The sequence below is a fragment of the Medicago sativa genome, chromosome 8 (assembly GCF_051527215.1).
Source record: "Medicago sativa cultivar Bolivia chromosome 8, Bolivia_mono, whole genome shotgun sequence".
Taxonomy (NCBI): Eukaryota; Viridiplantae; Streptophyta; class Magnoliopsida; order Fabales; family Fabaceae; genus Medicago; species Medicago sativa.
Genome location: NC_140756.1, coordinates 79,455,224 through 79,476,492, shown reverse-complemented (window position 1 = coordinate 79,476,492; position 21,269 = coordinate 79,455,224). Strand labels below are relative to the sequence as shown.

The window sequence follows — 21,269 nt, the reverse complement described above, 5'->3', positions numbered from 1 at the left end:
TCCATCATTTGCAGTTTTTTTTTTTTTTTTTTTTGCATCAGCATTTGGTTCTCTTTGAGAGAGGATCATTATATGAGTAGATTTCAATATAAAAGTAACTAATGTTACATTAGAACTTCAAAAATTTCAGGTAACTTTTTTTGAGGTAATAATAAGCTTACGTAACTTTAATAAAAACTAAACATTAAGATAAAATAATGCTTAAGTGGATATTTTTTTGTTAAATGAATCATTAATAAATTTACTATTTTTTAATAAGTATTCTTCTATGTTCAAAGTTCCAGCTTACTCTATTTTCTTTTCTAATTTTATTCTTTATAACAATTAAATTTTTACTTGAGGATATTTTTGTCATTTCATAAATATATACTTTTCTTTCCTTTCAACTTTCTATTGAACCATGCAAGGGAAGAGAAAGTTTTACCCTTTCTTTCCTTTCACTTTCTCTCATTCCAAACAACTAAAACAATCATCTCTCTTTCTACTCTCTCTTTCCTTTTACTATCTTTCCTTTTTGCTTCTTTCCTTACACTTTCTATATCTAACCAAACACAGCCTTAAGGACATAATTGCTTTTCCTAGTTTTCCGGCGGAATTTCCGTGAGGGTTTGATTTCTTCCAATTAATTTCAATGCATGTTGGGAATAAAAAGAGTAACAAGCATAATACATCACAGGATTTTTTATTTTATTTTGTCAAGCATCTCAGGATTTTTTTTTTTGAGGGTAAACCTTCACAGCATTAATTACTACTCCCTCCGTCTCGTTTTATCTGAGCCAGTTTGGTTTTTCACACTGATTAAGAAAAATGTATAAATAAAGGGGAAAGTGGAATATATTGTATTGGGAATGATGAAAGTAGTATTAATTAGAGTTATATTGTATTGGGAATGATGAAAGTTGTATTGAAAATTGAAATGGCTCAGTTATTTTGGTACACTTTTTTTTAGAAAATGGGTCCGATATTCCGGGACGGAGGGAGGGAGTAGTAACAAAATTGATTTTTTTGGTAATGGTGTATCATTTTTTTTGGTTGTGTCACGCTTTTGATTTGTGAAGCCTACATACATACTCAAAGGTACTCCAAAGACACAAAAAAGATACATTAGCCTGTAAAGATACATTGCCTAGTAACAAAAAAGATACATTGCCTATTAGCTTTGTCTGTATACAGTATTCCTAGTGGCTTTGTTAGCATTTAAAAAATAGGCTTTCAGTGGCTTTATCAAGAGAAGTAAAAGACAAGAAAAAGTAACCTTAATTCGACGACAACAACGGTCGATAGAACTTGTTATACCTGGGACAATGGTTTATAGCTAAAAATGGTTAGGTGATGTTTTTGAAACTTACTAAATTATCCTTCTATTTATAATTGGTTTGAATAATGGCAAATGGGGTTTTTGGTAAATAACAAGTGGGTGTAGCTTGCTAACTTGCACCTTAGTGTTTTTAGGTGGGTGCAAGTTAGCAGCCCCCCATATATATATATATATATATATATATATATATATATATATATATATATATATATATATATATATATTTGTGTGTGCGCGCGCGCGCCAGCAAACAATTTAAAAAGATATTAGCAAGATACCCGTCCTTAATTAATGTTTATTTCGATCACGTCCTAGTGAATATGCCACCAAATTTTCCCCATGACTCATCGTTATTGAGAGGATATTCATACTCGACTCTCCTTAATGTTTATTTTGACCATGTCCTATTACTTCAGGTTTGTACCAGTACATCACATGCCTTGCTTGCTTAATATTAGCAACCACTACTCTATCTGACCACTCTTTGCCTATTTATAATGTATCCCTTCATTAAGTTTATACATGAAGCTCTTGATTAACACGTAAAAATTCATACGCACTCAGTAATACACACATACTCCTCTAAAAGATATTTTTCATCTCATGTTCCATTTATTTTTTTCCAGCTTATCAATCATTCTTGATTACGACAACCTTAATGACCGGAAAGCTTAATCTCTCTTTTACTTATATTTGATTGATACGTATATTTATATATTTTTTTTTACAAGAGTGTGTATATTTACATATTGATTATTATTTTAAAAGTATTTTATACCTAATTTATACTACAATGGCATCTATGCCGCCTCCATCCACGATCCATATTAAAGTTGACCAAACCCAAAATTGTTGCGTCGGCAACAGATGGATTACAAGTTTATAACATGACAACGCTTAAAAAATTCAAAAATAAAAATTATATATTGAAAATTGTATCAGTTTTTTTTTCAAAATGTTAAAAAAAAAAAAAAATTTATCTAAATATTTGTTATTTGTGACACTGGCACATGTTAGCTTATATACCTGAAAAAAGAAAGAACCATAGTGATTTCGTACTCCTTAATTTGTTCTTTATTTGTTGTGGCACCACTGCACGTCACGTAGTACTCATCCTAGAATGAAAGAATTCTGTGAGGCCACGGCTACATGCGAGTATTGCAAGCCCCACTGGTTTTTATTAGGTTGTTGTACTCCACAATTCATACCTACCATTTCTCTATGAGCTCACAATTCATACCATCACCTACCGGTTCACCCTAACAACCCCTCTTAAATAAACTCCTATTCCTAGGATGAATTCAAATTTATTCGCACATGAGCTTTTGGTGGCCTTCGTTTGTATCAACAAAAAGTTAGTCTCACATCACATTAATGATAAAATATGAATCAAATATATAATGTAAGAAAATTAAGGTACATTACGTTAAATCGAGATTAATTATAGACAACTGATATTTACTTATGTGTAAAGCCATGTTTTAGTTTGGAGTAATAAAAACAATCGATTTTATGTATTAACAAATAAGAAGAAGCGGAACAAAATAAACAAGAGTGACACTCTTTGTTAAAAAACAAAACAAAACAAAAATTAAACGAGTGACAAATCACTCTCACGTGTGAACACGACCTATATCTACTTTTCATTTCCCTTAAAAAAAAATTTACTTTTCATGTTTCAATCAAATTGTCTACTTCACTATTTAGTCCATGTTTGGTTACCCGGCGAGAGTCCTCCAACGCACGTTCAACATCATCAAAAGTGATTTTGACTTGTTTGGCTCTCCACCAAAACTCCACCGCCATCGTGCTTTTCATCTTTAAAATTGATTTTTCATGAAGCTGCTCTTCCTAGCTTTTGGAAAGCGAGTCTCCCTACCGCAGAAATTTAGAACATTAATTTGTCTCTTTTGCCCTTGGATCTGATCACTTTCTTTCACATACCTTTTTATATTTGAAAAACCCCTTCACCTTTATGAGAAATTCATTGCTCTATATTTCCATTGATTGAAGTCTCCGTGATTCTTTTTGTTGTTTGTTACTGTGATTTTTTTGTTGTTGCAGAAATCGGAAGGTTGAAGAAGACGACACTGTTTTGTAGAAAGTCTGTTTTCTTGTTTGCTTTCTCTATACAGGCCTGTACGATCCTCATAGAGCCCATTATTCTATTGTTTTGAAGAAAAAAATGATAATTTTTATGAATTTTAGTTACTAAATGTTTTTTTAATAAGGTTTGCACAATTATATTGTTTTATAAAATCATTATATATTCCTTCAAAAAATAAAATAGTTATATGAATTTTTTGTTACCAATTTTTTTTTTAATAATTTTTACACAATTGTATTAAATTTAGTATGGTACATAAAATTAAATAACTAAAAATGGAAATGAAATTTGTAGAAAAAAATAAATGAAATCTAGTTTAAATACATACAAGAAAACCCATTTTGGTCATTTACACATCCAAAAGCAATTTTAACACAAAAAATCCAAACAACACTTTTCATACAAATCACTTTTATTATGCAGGTAACCAAACATAAATCACTTTACCTTCAACTCACTTTAAAATCAATTCTATAAAAATCACTTTAATCAAAATCAATTCTCGTCACCGCATAACCAAACACACGCTTAATGTATCGGTCAAAAGGCAAAATAAAACAAAGGATCTTGTTAAAGAGTATTCTAAAATTATTCCTTTAAGGGTTTATAATTAAGAAATTATTCACTAAAAAAGTTGAAAATTTCAATTTATTGTGAATTGAATACGCAGATTTTTAAGTTTCAAGATTATTAACTTACTATTTTAGGCTCTTAAAAAGTGCCCTTAGACATCCGTTAAAATTTCCTTAAAACAAAATATACTTTAATGGGATAACTAGGAAATCCCATAAACTAAAATCGAATCAATAAAGTTTGGCCCATGAGATGAAGTGTGTATTTTTCCTTCAAAAAAAAAATGAAGTGTGTTAGTTTTGCGTTGGTGCTAATTAATTTTGAATTAATCGATTTGTATAATTAATTACGTCTAAAGGTGAGTTGAATGTAAAATGGTTTATATTTAGATAAAATAGTTGAAAATAAATTTAAGGGTAAAATTAATTATAGAAGTCAAAAACTACAAAATTTAGTTTCAAATAAAATCAATTATACTAGCAAAATCACAGGAGCCGTATATGAGGCAGAGCGACCGTCCTAAACCCCAAAAAATATGTATGAAATTTGAGCCTCAACGGAAAATAAATAGGGGTTGATTAGGCCTAAAAAAATTATTTAAGTTCTAATTGGAGGTGCGGTTGTAAGTAATGAGCTTAGTTCTTTGTTGACTCATTTTTAATTTATTGCTATGTTATAAAAGGAGTTCAAATCACTAGCCTTTCATCATTCCAAACTCTTCCATCAAAATTCAAAACAAACAATCTCACACCCCTTATACACTTTAAGCAAATTATTTTCACAATTTAAAAATTTAAATTTTTTTATACTCATTATTTAGGATCCAGGTTCGTCAAGGCTACCAAATTCTCAAAAATTGCCCTGCAAAATCATTTATACTTTAAAGAGTAAATTACACTCCCCTCCCCTCAAAGATGCTTGAAATACACTCCTCTCCCTTCTTATGTGAAAATATACACTCCCCTCCCCTCTTATTCAAAACATATTAGAAAATATTTCACTCCCCTCCCTTGAGAGAGGCTTGAATTACATTCCCCTCCCCTCTTATGTTAAAATCTACGCTTTAGTCCCTCAATAATTTTTTTTTATTTCTAATAATCTATCAAAAAAATAATCTAACACACTTCAAAGAAAAATAATAATGCGGGTTCATTTTAATAGAATCAAATTTTGAATACATATATTTCTCTATTTTTTATTCACAATTTCATTAACATATAGTTTTAAACCCTATTATAAAATATGAATCAATCCAAAATAAAATTAAAATATGTGAAAAATTACTAAAGTCGATTAAGTATGGTTATTTAAAAGTGAATTTTATACTCTAAATTATAAAATTAATAACAGAATATTTAAATTTATTTGTCATTGACATTTAGATTATAAAGAAACGAATTTATACTTTTTAAATGGTGAGTCAAAATTAATATATATTATAAAAATATTTATGTATGTTAAAATGGATTAAAGCGTAGTCCATATTTAATTATTAAAGGATGAGGTTGTAATTCAAGCATTTTATAGGGGAGGGGAGTATAAATTTTACTTTTCAAGGGAGGGGAGTGTATATTTTAACATAAAAGGGGAGGGGAGTGTAATTCAAGCATCTTTGAGGAGAGGGGAGTGTAATTTACTCTACTTTAAAACATCTAAACATATAAAAGTCAATTCTACCCTAACACCATTTTGGTCATTCCAAAATTGAAACAAAAATACACGAAATTTTTTATTTTTATTTTTTGAACAAGAAATGAATTAGCATTTGCTTAGTTGCTTTTAAATTCGGAGTTGCTTTCATCCGCTTCTCTTGAATTTGAAGGCGGCCATAAATTATAAAATTTGTGAAACAGATTAAAATTGGCTTAATATTTAAAACGTCTGGGACCAAAATAAGAATTTTCATCCATACAAAGCCAAAATAAAACCTTACTTCAAAAAAAAAAAAAAAACCAAAATAAAACCTAAAATATAAGGAACCAAAGATATTTAAGAAATCCTTTAAAAAAAGATATTTAAGAAAGTCTACATGTCAGCATGAGTTGCTTGCTAGAGAAGCGATGTAACATAACTATCATATGTGAGAAACACTTTTAGTTTTTTTTTTTTACAATTTTTTTTTTAGTTTATTGATTGACGAAATGACCTATTTGACAGCGTTTAAAATATTTAAAACTTAAACAATTGTTAATACATTAAAATATTAAAGAGTAAACTCACATTTCGATCTTTAAGCCTTTGTTTGGTATGAGAGAAATAGAGGAGAGAGAGATAGAGAAGAGAGAAAGAGAAGAGAAGTTGGAGATTTCTCTTGTTTGGCAAGAAGAGAAATTGAGAAGAGAGAAGAATAAATGGTGGGCCCCATACCTTTTTTGTTTCTCTTCAAAAGTGAGAAGAAAGAGGGAAGAAGAGAAAAAAGTCTATTATGCCATTGGTTTTTTAATTAATCATAAATTATAATGTTGTCTTATCAAGGATATTTTTGTCTTTTTAAAAATAATAACATTTCTTTCTCTTCTATTTCTTTCTTCTTTCTCTTATACCAAACAATACATCAAATCTTCTCTATTTCTCATTCTTTTCTCTCTTCACAAACTCTCTCTTACCTATTTCTCTCTTTCCAACTTCTCTTCCGAACCAAACACACCCTAAAAGTGTCATGCATCGTCACTTATGGCACTAGATTAATTAATTTTTTTAAGACACTTTAAATGTTAACTTTGCTAGTCACTCTGGTCCAAAACTTCAAAGAAAAAACCTGTCAAATTCGTTGTAATTTGCTATTTGAGATGCTTAGAGCATCCACAATGGAGACTCTCATCTTTGAGGTCTTAAATGAGTCTCACATTAACACATCATTTTTTAATAATTTTTTAATAATAGTACTTAATAGGTACTCAACCACTCCAATGGAGATCCTCTAATAAAAAGTCTAATTGGGTCCTACCAATATTATTTATTTAATACACTATCTATTTTAATACACTTTTTAATTATTATTTTAATAAAAAGGTGATGTTGACTCATTTAAGGATGAGGTCTTAATTTAGACCTTGCATCTTTTAAGACCCTCACTTTTTTTCCCACAATGGGGGTACCTATTAAGTATCAGGTCTTAAATGTTTAAGACTATCCCATTGTGGATACTCTTATGTGACTCATTCACATTGGCAGTGATAATAATAAACACAACCAATATGACCCCTCAATTCCTTCATTATCCTAGGTCTTCCTACGTCCTCCTCTGCCTCACCTTCTTGATCCACTTTATTTTTTGGATTCATTCTTCTGTATTTTTTTTGTCTAGATTATTTTCATCTTGAGTTTCTCCATTCCCATTTCCTTCTTCCGATCTTGTATTTGTTTGTATTTTTTGAAAATCTACTGCTTTCTTCTCACTATTTTTATGTTTATATTCGATTTTTTTTTTTTTGTGGAGAACCTCCTGTTTTTCTCAACGTTTTCATTTTTATTTTTTTAAGCCATTTTACTGATATTATCTTCAGGAGGCCATTTATTATTGCTACAATGAAATTGTTGCCCCTAACATGTTGCCAAAACCCCTACAACCACAACGCAGATAATAGAATCCTCGTCTAGAAAGTTCACTTATGAAAGGGGCAAAACTAGTGTTTTTGGTTATAGGGATGAAGGTGCAAATATAAGAATATAAAATAAATTTTTCTTTCACATGAACTGAGTTAAGAAGAAACAAAATGTAATATCCCGCTTATCAGTAACGGACTATTACCCATCAGACGCGTCAGAGGACAAATGTTCATGGAAAGTAAGGGTAATGGAAATGTCTATAAATGTCATAAATCAGGTATGAGCTAGATATCAGAGATTAAGTGTTACATAACGTCAAGTACGACGGAAGATGTTTTTATGAAATATCAGTCAAGCAGGGGTTTATGTATCAGTGTCAGGTTAAGCGCGACCAAGATGAAGGGCATTTAAGTAATCTCGCACAAGGGAGTATATAAGTGATTTTGGGGTGGAAACCTCATAATTTCTTCTTCTTTCTCTCTCTAGGTTTTGAGAAGAGAATTCTCTCCTCCTTCTCTCTAACCCACGCCCTCTCTCTCCACTCTAAATCATCCAAACTTCTTCCTAGTGTGATCGAGCATGGTTTTGGGTGGCTTAGCAAGCAAGGAACTAGTGGAGGAAAGATTAAAGCATGGTTTTTGGATGAAAGCTAAGGATCAAGATTGAAGCAAAAGCTAGGGTTTGAGCTTGGATCTTGAAGGAAAGCAAGAAAACATGATTAGGTGAGTTCCATAGATAGTTTACCTACCTTTGGTTGTGTAAATTCATGTTAGAAAGGATTGATTTATGTTTATGAGGGATTTAGAACCCTAATGTTCTTTTGAGCAATTCTTGTTGATTCCATGTTAGTTTGCCATGAAATATGTTATTTAAAGTCAATATATATTGCTGGATGATTATGGTGCATTGCAGGATCAAACTGGACAAGTTTTGGGTCAAAACTGGAAATTTTGTACCTCAGACCCGAAGAACCACGCTATTAGCGAAATCTACGCTAATAGCGAAATTCTTCAGGATGAGCCACGCCCCAGCTGAGCTATTAGCACAGCTCTCTGGACTTGGCCAACTTGCTTTGGCCTGTTGGCCCAGTTCGGGGTCTGTGGTGCATTCCGAAGCTTTTCTTTCAACGTTTTACAACTTTATAACCCCAAAACAACATCTAGGCAATGCACGTAACATCAAACGATTCTTGAAATGAAAATCATGGCAATCTTAACATGAATGGCAAGAGTGATTCAAAAGAGTTTAGCCGAATTACTCGGGTAGCAAAGATCTAAGGAAGGGAATAAAAGTAGAGCCTTGACATAGCTTGTCAAGAACTAGAATAGTTAGTGAAGAAGTGATATAGAGTATTCTCTTCGTATAGAACCTTGAATGCCATACAACTATGGCAAGACGTGAATTGATTAGATATCTCTTCACATAGCAAGATAAGCAAGCATATAGTTTACCTCTAGATGGATCGTATAGGAATCCGAGGTAAAAGAGATAGCATGTATAGATATAACATTCATGTATGCATAAGACCAAGACTTAATATAGAAGTACGTGTCATGTCTCTTGTCATCCACACTAGGTTGGATACAAGAGGTTCCCATGATGGGAACGGTTAAGCCGTAAGGGACCCGCATGTCACTTAGTAAGCAAGATGTAGTGGTCGTGTCTCTTGTGTCCACACTAGGTTGGCTCAAGGGGTTTCCATTAGGTGAAACGGGGTTAGCCGTAAGGAACCCGCACGTCACTGCAGGAGTGTCGTTGGCTATACCTTAGATAGGTTTCCATGGGTTAGATAGGGATTGTGCTCGGGTTTACTCCACCCCGGGGCTCTCCGTAATATGAACTCAGATAGTATTTGTTTGTTACACGCTAACTTTATCAATGAATCTGACTATGCATAATTATTAGACATGTTTATGTTATGTCATAGAGCCTTGACGTAGATCGTCAAGAATTAGTAGAGCCTTGGCGTAGATCGTCAAGAACTAGTATGATAGAAAGATAAGGTATGTTGTTAGACACAACGTAAGTATGCATAGAGTAATAGAGAAAGTTATGCCGATGACGATCTTAGTTTCCCCTGATCGTCCGGTTTAGAATTGTGTCATGATTATGTTATGTTTAGGCCTCGATGCGTAGAGCGTAATCTTGGCAAAGCGGTCTTAGATTCCCCTTAACCTCCATGACACGTATAGGAAGTGAAGCCTGTAACAAGTGAGATAAGCCTATGACGAGTCTAGCAGGCACTACCGTCTGGGAAACATGACCACACACGTATAATCAACCGCCAGGTTGTATTTTTAGACACGTGGTGACCGTAGGTTTTCCCCGAGGTTACCTATAGCCTAGGATTTAGGGGAACTCACTGAGACATTATGTCTCATCCCAATCCTTATTTGTTTCAGATAAACAGGTTGGATGGCAAGCTAGTAGCCGAATGGATATATCAACAAGTGTTCGTTCGTACCCGCTGCAGGATGATATGGATGTGCAAGGACGCATTCATCATATTTTATAAAGTTGAGTTACTTTATTATTGTACGAACGCACATTGTTGTATAAGATATTCATTCAAAGTTTTGTAGTTGTAAATTTTTAATGTATCCAGTACTAAATAAACTCACATGCTAGACTTTCTAGATACGTCTAGTATGTGTGTTACACAAAATAACTTCGGACTCAAGAAAAAGAAAGAAAAAACTTCGGACTCATGTTTTACTGGCCTAGCCAACACAGATTTATTTGAAACTTTTACGAAACAAACAGAGAAAATTTTAACCTCTACATTTATGTTCCAGTGTGCTTTCTCTGATGAAATCATGAGTAAACCGATCTATTGTCGATTCAGATTTATTAACATGATGCTTTTTCTAAAACGATTTTGGAAAGTTACGAGTTTTCTGTCGTGGTTCTAAATTCAGACATGTTGTCGAAAAACTAGTAGTTTCTTTAGAAGATTATACCATGATCCTGGAAACCATTAGCATGATTTTGGCACGGGTTGAAAATGAATCTAGAAATGATTTTGGTGTTCTGGCAGTAGTACACATCAGAATCAATTTGGGATGATTTTGGGTTTGTAGTATGCATGGGAAGCTTATAATTTTTCTAGAAATCAAACAAACCAGAACGTTTTCATTCTCATGGATTGTGGTTAACATGAATCATATGCAATTCAACAAAAAAAGGTCAGAATCGTATAAGATTCAAGTAGTTGAAACTTGAAAGGAAGCAGCAGCATGTTACGTTTGTAGAAAATGGGAAGGAATGGTGCGTTTCCTTTCTTTTTTTCTTTTCTTTTTTATTGAAAAATCAATCCATAATTTTGAAGGTCTTTTGGAACGTAAATGTAAGTTGAAGGTCTCTGGAAATTACATAATAACATGTAAGGATGTAAGGGTGAACCCATGGTTAATTAGGAAAATGTTAAAAAATAAGGGTGAAAATTAAATCTGTTTTAAAAGGGAAAAATTGGAAACAGGGTTATGGATATACAAATTGTGAGTCAAAGGTCATGAATGAAACCCCCTCTCAAAGGAAAAAAGATCATGAATGAAGCCTTTTGTTTTCACCGATAAATAAGTTTTTATTTATTCTTAATCGAATTTTAAAATTTAATTGAATAGGAAGCATGAATAACCTAGAGGGTGAATTTACTTTGCATTAAAAAAATAGGTGAATTACTTTGTTCTGTGCAACACGAGAACCAAACTACATGTTTCATCAACTTTACTAAAGCTTAGTCAAGGCTAGAGCCAAATTATGATCATCCCATTTCCCACAAATCCCTTGCACAATTGTTGGCTTATGAACAAAACATGGCATCAGAGGACAATGAAACTTTCTTCAACAACCAAGTCGTCCTACTTTCAAAATTCATTTACGACAAAAAACATATTGGGAAAAAAAAAGAGAGCTAATTAATGAAGAAAGAAAACCACATACATACTAAATAACAATATTGTTCCGATTGAACTTACAAACAGAATTATTTATTGATGAAAAAAAGAGCGGATTTACAACTTACAAGGATTTGAGTTTCATCCTTCAGACACACCAATCCAAATTGACTATGTAGTTCAAGAAGAGCACAAACTTAAACATGGGTAACTACATCCACACAAAAACACCATTACAGGTACACTGAAATTCACTCTTCCATTTCATCATCATCAACTTCCTCAATTCTCATTTTCTTGACAGCCTGAACAGCATCACTTTTCGGTCCATTTGGAATCTGAATCAGAATATCAGACTTCACCCCAGTTTCAGCATTAACAATCCCTCCATTCTTTTCTACACGGTATGCTAAATCACTTCCCTTAGGACCAGCATCAATGTAAACCGTTGTATTTTCATCAATTTCTTCTCTTATGAGCATCCTAGACAGCTCTGTCACAACCTTCCTCTCTAGCCACCTTCTAATTGGTCTAGCACCATACACCTACACAAGAAACAACAATAACAAAAACCAGTTAGTATTATTAGCCACTACCATTTTGTCTGAAATATTCTATATCCTAAAGATTAAGATGATATTATAATATAATAACACTTACTGGATCATAGCTCTCAGCAAGAATATAATCTAGAGCAGCATCTGTTACTGCCAATGCAATTCCTCTCTCAGCAAGACGGCTAGCCACATCCTTCATTTGCAACCTTGCAACCTTTCTCAATTGCTCATGTGATAGAGGATCAAATACAACAACTTCGTCCAGTCGGTTCAACAATTCTGGCCTGAAATGCCTTCTTACTTCCTGCATCACTCGATCGCGAGCAGCTTGCATGGTACATTTTCCTGAAAGTCCACTCAAGAGATGCTCAGCACCAAGGTTAGAGGTCATGATGATCACAGTGTTCCTAAAGTCCACAGTTCTGCCTTGTCCGTCAGTCAACCTCCCATCATCCAAGACTTGGAGAAGAGTGTTGAATACAGATGTGTGTGCTTTCTCAACTTCATCAAAAAGTACAACACTGTATGGCCTTCTCCTTACAGCTTCTGTTAATTGACCCCCTTCTTCATGTCCAACATACCTGAAAATTCAATGCAAAATGAGATACTTGTTCTCATAGACCACATACTAGAATGTTTATTAATTCATATTTAACTCTAGCTACTAGTTTAGGCTATTAGTCTAAATAATATTCAGGTACGAATCTAATAACTTACCCTGGTGGTGCACCAATCAATCTTGATACAGAGTGTTGTTCCATGTACTCCGACATGTCAATTCTCACCAACTGATTTTCATCATCAAATAGCTGCTCTGCAAGAGCCTTTGCAAGCTCAGTTTTACCAACACCAGTTGGACCAAGGAATAAGAAGGAACCAGTTGGTTGTTGAGGTCTTCCTAAACCAGCTCTTGATCTCAATACAGCCTCAGCAACAGCATTAACCGCCTGGTCTTGTCCCACAACTCTAGTGTGCAGTCTGTCACCAAGTCCAACCAACCTTTCTTTCTCATTTTGGCCAAGCCTAGTCACCGGTATACCAGTCCATCGGCTAACAACCTCGGCTATTTGGTCCGGTCCAACTGTTTCAGTCAACATTAAGTTGTCATCAGTGTTCCCATCAGTGCTACCTTCAAGATTTTTAATTGCAGTTTCCACCTCTTCAATTGCACCATATCGCAGGTCCGCAGCTCTGGCTAGATCATACCGCCTCTCTGCCTCCTGTAGTGCAAAGAGGAGCTCTTCACGTTTCTGCTTCAGCCTTCGAATCTCATCAATCCTCTCTTTCTCTTTACTATACTTCATCTTCAGAGGTTGAAGCTTGTCTCTCAAGTCATCGAGTTCTTTCCGTACCTGCGAATAACATCAACTATCAGAATCATTGAAGTACTACAAATACACAATATAAAATGAAAACTGATACACAATTTAAACCATTATCCCACATACACAATTTAAACCATTATCCCACACTTGCAGCACCACCACAATATAGTTATGTACTTAGTATTACAAAAATGAAGTTAATTTAGAACAAACGAAATTAAACTAAACTAATGTACATCTGCTTAAATCTACTTGAATGAATAAAATTTGACTAAATAAGTATTTATCAGTCAATGAATAAATATATCTTCATTGTCAAATATATCATCAAAATTAATGCTATCATGGCATATTTGAATTCAGAGATCATTGATTAAAAGAAAAAGTTAACATCCATACTAACATCTACAAGACGGGCTTTGCTAGCTTTGTCCTTCTCTTTCTCTAGAGCATGAAGTTCAACTTCTAGTTGCATTCTCTTCCTTTCAAGATTGTCAATTTCCTCAGGCTGACTATCAAGTTGAACTCGCACATTAGCACATGCCTCATCAACTAAATCAATCGCCTTGTCAGGTAGATGACGCCCTTAACACATCCAAAACACATACCATGTTAGCATAAACACAAGTGAAATCATCACATTCAATGCATAAAAAATCAATAACAAAAACACACAAACATGAAGAGAGAATATAAAGAACATACCGGTTATGTACCGACTAGACAATTGAGCTGCAACTACAATCGCACGATCTTGAATTCGAACACCATGATGACCCTCATATCTCTCTTTTAATCCACGAAGAATGCTAATTGTATCCGGAACACTAGGTTCAGCCACATAAACCTGTTGAAACCTTCTTTCAAATGCTGCATCTTTTTCAACATACTTCCTATACTCCTCAAGCGTTGTAGCACCAATACATCGAAGCTGTCCACGAGCAAGCATTGGTTTAAAAAGATTAGCAGCATCCATCGATCCTTCTGTTCTACCAGCCCCAAGAACAAGATGAATCTCATCAATGAAAAGAATAACCTTCCCTTCAGCTTCTTCAACTTCTTTCAAAACAGCCTTCAACCTCTCCTCAAATTCACCCCTATACTTCGCACCAGCAACCAGTGCTCCCATATCCAAAGCAATTAACCTAACATCAGCAAGATTGCTAGGTACATCACCTCTAACAATCCTCTGAGCCAACCCTTCAACAACCGCGGTTTTTCCAACACCAGGCTCACCAATAAGAACAGGATTGTTCTTAGTCCTTCTTGACAAAATCCTCACAACTCTTCGAATCTCTTCGTCGCGTCCAATAACAGGATCAAGCTTCCCTGCTTGTTCAACCAAGTCTCTTCCATAAGTCTTCAATGCTTGAAAATTCGTATCACCAGAAGCACTTTCAACCTTTTTCCCATCTTTACCCCTCAGCTTTTCAACCTCAGTTTTAACCCTAGAAACAGCAACACCGGCTTCTTTAAACAAATCACCAATCTGAGAATCCTCAAGAATTCCCAAGATTAACTGATCAACAGCTAAATGAGTATCACCACGTGATTTCTGTGCAGCTTGTGCTCTACGAATCGCTTTGATAAGCGCGGTGCTACCAGGCACTTCATCTGGTGGAGGTGATTGAGATGGAAGTTTCTTTAATGCTTGTTTCAAAACACGTTCAACAGCACGTGCTGATTCTTCACCAGCAACGTTTGAAATTGCTTGGAAGAAAATACCGTTAGGATCAGAAACTAGAATTGATGCAAGGTGTAAGGGAGTGATTTGTGCATGACCTGAAGTCATTGCTAGCTCGTGTGCACCAGCAAGTGCTTCGTTTGTTTTGTGAGTAAATTTCTCTGGATTCATTGTGAACGATGATTTGTTGATGGAATGAGAATGTTGTTAAAAGAGAATGTCGAATTGGGAATATTTGTGGTTTGAGTTTTGTTTTGCGTTGTAAGATAAGATTGTTGATTGAATGATTCGATTCTTCGGTGATTGAAGCGGTGAGGAAGAAGAAGGAGTATTTGTTAATGGAGAAGATGAGTCCGGATGATTCTGGGGTGAAGAGAAGAAGAAGCTACTAGAATTCTCTCTTCTATTCGAGTCTTTTCTTTTCGAATGACCGTTTGTTTTTATTTTCTTTAAAGAAATTGAATAAAATGGTTTTGAAATTAATTATCTTATCCATAGCGTAATTCGTAAACTTTTGGATGATTTTATGTTAGGTGAACTTAAAATGGCTAACAAAAAATTTAAGGACAAATTTTGAAGAAAATAAATATTAGATGTATTAAAAATTAAAGTTTGTATATTTAAAGGGATTAACAATATAGTATCTAATTTTTTTTTTAAAGAACACGCACATATCTTAGGTTCAGCTAGCGGAAATTTTATGCAGGGGCCAAAAATTTAATGGAAAACTATCATATTAAATTTAAAGCTAAAATATAATTTTAATCTAACAGATTATAATTTTTTAGATTATTCACTAAAAAAAGTTAGGGTAGTGTTAACTTGTGCCCTTAGGGCACATATTAAGAAACTTAAGAAAAGAAATATTTTTTAAATTTTTGTGCATTCACTTCATTCAAAAGTTAAAGATTAAATGCAATGCATACATTTCAATAAATTGTTTCTGTTCTGGAACGGCCAAAAGGAGTTCTGGCCCATTTACTTAGGCGCAATACAATCCAAAGTCCAAATACCACATTTGGCAGCATTACTTGCGACACACCCTTTCCCCACGAAGGGGGTGAATGGAGCAAACGAGACCGGTTCAAGTAGACTCCAACGTCTCTTTGCACGTTCCCGCAATAATCTCTTTGGCGGTTACACTTCCCACGATTTTGTAATCGTCGGAGCCTGGTGTGCCACTACAACGGCTCTGCAGCCTCCACCTCTATATATAGGGGACTCATAGCAGTCCCCAAGGTAGAATCATCTTCTCTCCTTAACCCTCACTCTCTGATCTCTATTAACTTGAGCGTCGGAGTGCCTGTAAGTACATGCCCTCACGCCGTTCCAAGAGCATCCTAAATACGTTCCACCACCGTACAAACCACCGCATTCAAAGCATCGGCAATCACCTTCTGATCAGGTACGATCAGTTTCTATATTTGAGTGATTAACTTGTGCCTTAAGGGCACAAGTTAGCATTTTCCAAAAAGTTATTCAATTTTTGTCGCAAATTTTTACAATTCAAAAGAGTGCTTTTAGTTATGCATTTAATTTCGATAACAACAAGTTAAAGATTGACATTAGATAAACTCTTAAGAACTTAACTTAAAAATTGTGAGTGTTCTATAGATTAAGTCCAAATTTAATCCTAAATTTAACCGATATGTTAACAAAAAATCAAAAGAATTTGTACTTACATGAAATGTAAATTAAAGTAATAATAAAGAAAATAAAAATTGACAAGCTATTTAAAAAAGTTGGGCAGAACGTGTTTCAAAAATTCAATTTTATCTATAATTGATTGTATATAAAATAGACTAATAATGTCCTTTTCAATATAAATAAATTTGCAAGAAACTCATTATTTGTTTAATCTGTCTCTGACTATTGTTTAGCAATTTTTTTTTAAAAAATAATTGTTTAGCAAATTTTTATTCCTAAAAAAGTTTTCTCTATATTTGTTGTTGAGACTGAAAGTGTCAAATTAATACAAATAAATCTATCAATCATGTAGTAATATTTTTATTTTCTTATTTATGCTAATTTTCAACAAATAAATTTGTTTGGGGTAGCTAAATATTTTTTATTTGGGGTAGCTAAATATAAAACATACCAACACATTCAAGATTAATTTTTATTTTGGGTAGCCTTGGCTACCTCATGTTATAAGAGGGCTACGCCCCTGCTTAGGTTGTCAGACTCGTAAACCTACATAGACTTAAAAGTAGTTTGTACACTCGACTCATAAATTTGACTCGTATGAGCATATGAAAAATTAAAAAAAGACTTTAAAAATCATATCTTAATCTTAATCTTAATCTTAATGATATACAAACATGAAACCACAATTAGAACGAAAAAAATCCTTAAAGTCGGTCTCTAAGATAGTTAATGTCAAATCATCCTAACAAAGTACATTTTCCTCCTGTTTTAGCTTTCAAGATTACATGTCTAAACAAATTAATTCAATTCCATTTTTATTTCCAAATCATCTTACAAAGTACGAGGAACGTTCCCTAATCATGCTTTAAAATGAACATGTCATTCTTCATTGTTTAAATTAGGGATGTCCAAAATCGGACCAATTTAAAAGAAAAACCATAAACCGAACCAATCTAAATCGAAATCGCAAAAAATCGCATTTGATTCGGATGTATTTGTATCATTTTTTTACTCAACCGCGTGATTTGATTCGGTTTGCGGTTTTGATTTTAACAACCGAACCAAACCAAACTGCAATATAAGAAAAATAATAATTAAATATAGGGTAGTGTTAACTTGTGCCCTTAGGGCACATGTTAAGAAACCTAAAGGAAGAAACATTTTCTAAAATTTTGTGCATTTTAATGATTAAAAAGTTAAATATTGAATACAATGCACACATTCCAATAAGTTTTTTCTATATTTGAATCATTAACTTGTGCCTTGAGGGCACAAGTTAACATTTCCCTTAAATATATATAATCTAGACCAATACTCATAGAAATTCAATGAAAATTTTAATAAATGGCATGTATTTTTTATCTTGGTAAGTTTCTTCTTTGCTTTTTCTATCAAAAAATGTATTTATGTGCTACTTGAACTCTTACATAACGATTAAAATTTTAGTCTTTTGTATTTCTTACAAAATATGATTACTTTTTGTCTGCGTAGTTTGGGAATATTGTTGGATGGAAATAAAATTGTAATGTCTGATGAAATTCAAAACATTGCTGAAAATATGTAATGTTTTAGCTTTTTAATTTGATTTTAACGTTAAAAACAAAAAAAGATTACTGTCTAAAAAACCGCACCAACCGATTCAATCCAAACCACATTAGTTTGGTTTGGTTCGGATTTTATTTTAAAAGTCAACCGAACCAAAACAAACCGCATACTTATTTATCTTGCGGTTCAAATGACTTTTAACCTCAAAACCGAACTGTACCGCAAACACCCCTAATTCAAATAAATGATTTAAAAGGAATGAAAGTCTTGTAACATAAGCAAGGAATTTCCTTAATATTGCCAAAATCCTTGCTCATTACCAGGCTATATCAGGTCAAAAAGTTAATCTAAACAAATCTGATATGGTCTTCAGTCCTAATATTAGCTCCAGTACCAAAGAGCTTTTTAAGGCCAATCTTCCTATCAACATTTGTGATAATATAAATAAATACTTGGGCCTCCCTACTCAGTTTGGCAGATCTAAAGCTCAAGATTTCAAGTTTCTTATGGATAGGATAAGGAAAAAGCTCAAAGGTTGGAAAGAGAAAAACCTATCCTTTGAGGGTAGAGGTGTTCTTATTCGTGCTGTTGCTCAGGCCATTCCGGTTTTCTCTTACCCATCTCTCTTTGTGAAGATATAGAGAGGGCAGTTTGTAATTTTTGGTGGGGTGGTACAGATCATACCAAAAAGATCCATTGGGTTTCTAAACAAACTCTTTTCAAACAGAAAAAGGAAGGTGGCATGGGTTTTAAAATTCTTAGGGATTTTAATTTAGCCATGTTGGCTAAACAAATCTGGAGATTACATACATGCCCGAACTCTCTTTTGGCTAAATGCTATAAAGCCAAATATTACCCTCACTCTGATGTTCTTAAAGCTACAATTGGTTACAATCCTAGCTATGCTCGGAGAAGCCTACAGAGGTCTATCTGGATCCTTAATAAAGGGTGTTGTTGGAGGATTGGTAATGGTGCTCAAGTTCATATCCAAAGGGATAATTGGCTCCCTAATAATAATGGTTTCAAACCAATTCTTTTTAATCCTAGCAGTCCTCCCCTGGTTAAAGATCTTCTTACTGAATCCCCTTTTGACTGGAACCACAACCTTATCCAGCAAAGTTTTCTTCCTATAGACAGTTCTCAAATTATCCAGCTCCCCATCATTCACCCCAATAAACCTGATACCCTTATGTGGATGTATGACCAGAATGGCTGTTATACTGTTAAGAGTGGTTACTATGCTATTCAGAGGTGGAAATATGAGAACAACAAAGACCCCTCTGTCAGTACAGTTAACAACTCTGTATGGCAGAAACTTTGGAACCTTAAAACTATCCCTAGACACAAATCCCTTTTATGGCGTATTTTAAACCACTCCCTCCCTGTTAGAGCTAACCTGATCAAAAGAGGGATTCAATGCCCCATTTTCTGCCCTCGTTGTTACAGGAAAGAAGAAACTACTACCCATATTTTCATGAGATGCCCTTATACAGAGAGAGTTTGGTTTGGATCTCAGCTATCTATTCATATGCCTAGCATCCCAGAACAACATTTCTCTAATTGGATTTCTGACATCATTCTTAATAAGGATAGCAATACAGTCATTCAAGTAGCAGCTATTACTTACAGTTTATGGCATGCAAGAAACCAAGCTGTGCACGAAGACATCCTCGTTCCTGAAACTCACATCATCCAGCGAGCTAACTCCAGCCTCTCTGCTTACCTTCAAGCTAATGCTCCAATACCGGCTACTGAGTCTACTCATGCTTTCACTAGATTCAGCTCCTCCATCACTAACCCAGGAGGACATGCTTCAGCCCATAAAAGATGGATTCGTCTGGAACATGGCTTCGTTAAGGTTAACAGTGATGCCAATCTTCAAGTCTCCGGCAGGTGGGGTTTAGGTTGTATCATCAGAAACGAGGAAGGAAGCGTTCTAGTCTCAGCAACTTGGAACAGAAACGGCTTTGATTGTGCGAATACAGCAGAAGCCTATGGGATCTACGCGGGTCTGGTTCTCGCGATGGCTAGTGGCTTTCGTAAAGTTATCCTCGAAAGTGATTGCAAAGCTGTTATTGACAAGCTCAGAATCCCAGTTTTGAAAGATAGAACTTATCTTGGTGCCATCTTATCTGAGATCTGTTTCCTTAGTGGCCAGTTAGACATATGTAGATTTCATTTTACTCACAGGCATGGCAATCACGTGGCCCATACTTTAGCCCAAATTGCCCATGATAAGCCCAATGACATTTGGTGGGAGTCTGTTCCTAGCCAAGTTCAACCCATGTACATTCATGATCTTATCAATTAATTCAATCAGTCTTTTATTCAAAAAAAAAAAATTGAATATTCAAATTTTCCTACTCTAAAGACGAGGTTTAATAGGGCTTGATATACATATCCCTATCCAAAAGTCTTTGTATTATATTCAACATTAATGAGAATGATTTCATTCAATTTTCAACCATAGAATTGTCTTTTTACATTTCTTTATTTTTTTTCTTTACCAGATGAATACCTTTACATTAACAACAAATTTTATAAAAAAGACAATTTTGAGAATATATTTCATCTCATGAAATTTGTAAACTTAAAGTTATTTATTGGAGTTTTTATATTGTTGTCTCAATATAAGTCGTTTGAAATTGAAAGTTTGTGTTGTATCAAGATCATGAGAATAGATGGTTTCTCACAAAGGCAATGATAAATGGTTGAAAGACATGAAAGGTTTTTAAGTTCAGTAGCAACATTGATGGCAATCAATCTATATATAAAAGTTGCCCCAAGCAAACTTTTTTGCCCTAATTTTCAGAAGCCCTAATGTTTATAATGACTGTTTTACCCTAACCAAAACCTAAATTATGAAACAGCCGTAACAAAAGAAGAGAAAAAAAAGCACGGGTTAACTTTTATCATCTTCTTCTTCCTCTTATCATCATCACCATCGCCAACCCTCTCCCCCATCCAAAACTGCCTCCTTCACCGCCTCCTCTTCATCCGAAACCTTCACCTGAAACAAATTAGCCCTATTTTGTTCTCCTATTCTGCACCACGCGATGCGTAAATCA

General features: G+C 34.1%; 1 protein-coding gene across 1 annotated transcript; it reads right to left on the bottom strand.

The window, feature by feature from the left end:
* Positions 1–11,514: 11,514 nt before the first annotated feature.
* Positions 11,515–15,445, bottom strand: LOC146901971 (chaperone protein ClpB1). The gene is made up of 5 exons (XM_085731418.1): positions 14,031–15,445; positions 13,729–13,910; positions 12,718–13,352; positions 12,104–12,581; positions 11,515–11,988 (listed from the first exon to the last, which is right to left on the bottom strand). The coding sequence occupies exons 1-5, from the start codon at positions 15,178–15,180 to the stop codon at positions 11,695–11,697; spliced, it is 2,739 nt and encodes a 912-aa protein (XP_085587544.1). The 5' UTR covers positions 15,181–15,445; the 3' UTR covers positions 11,515–11,694.
* Between the last annotated feature and the right edge of the window lie 5,824 nt (positions 15,446–21,269).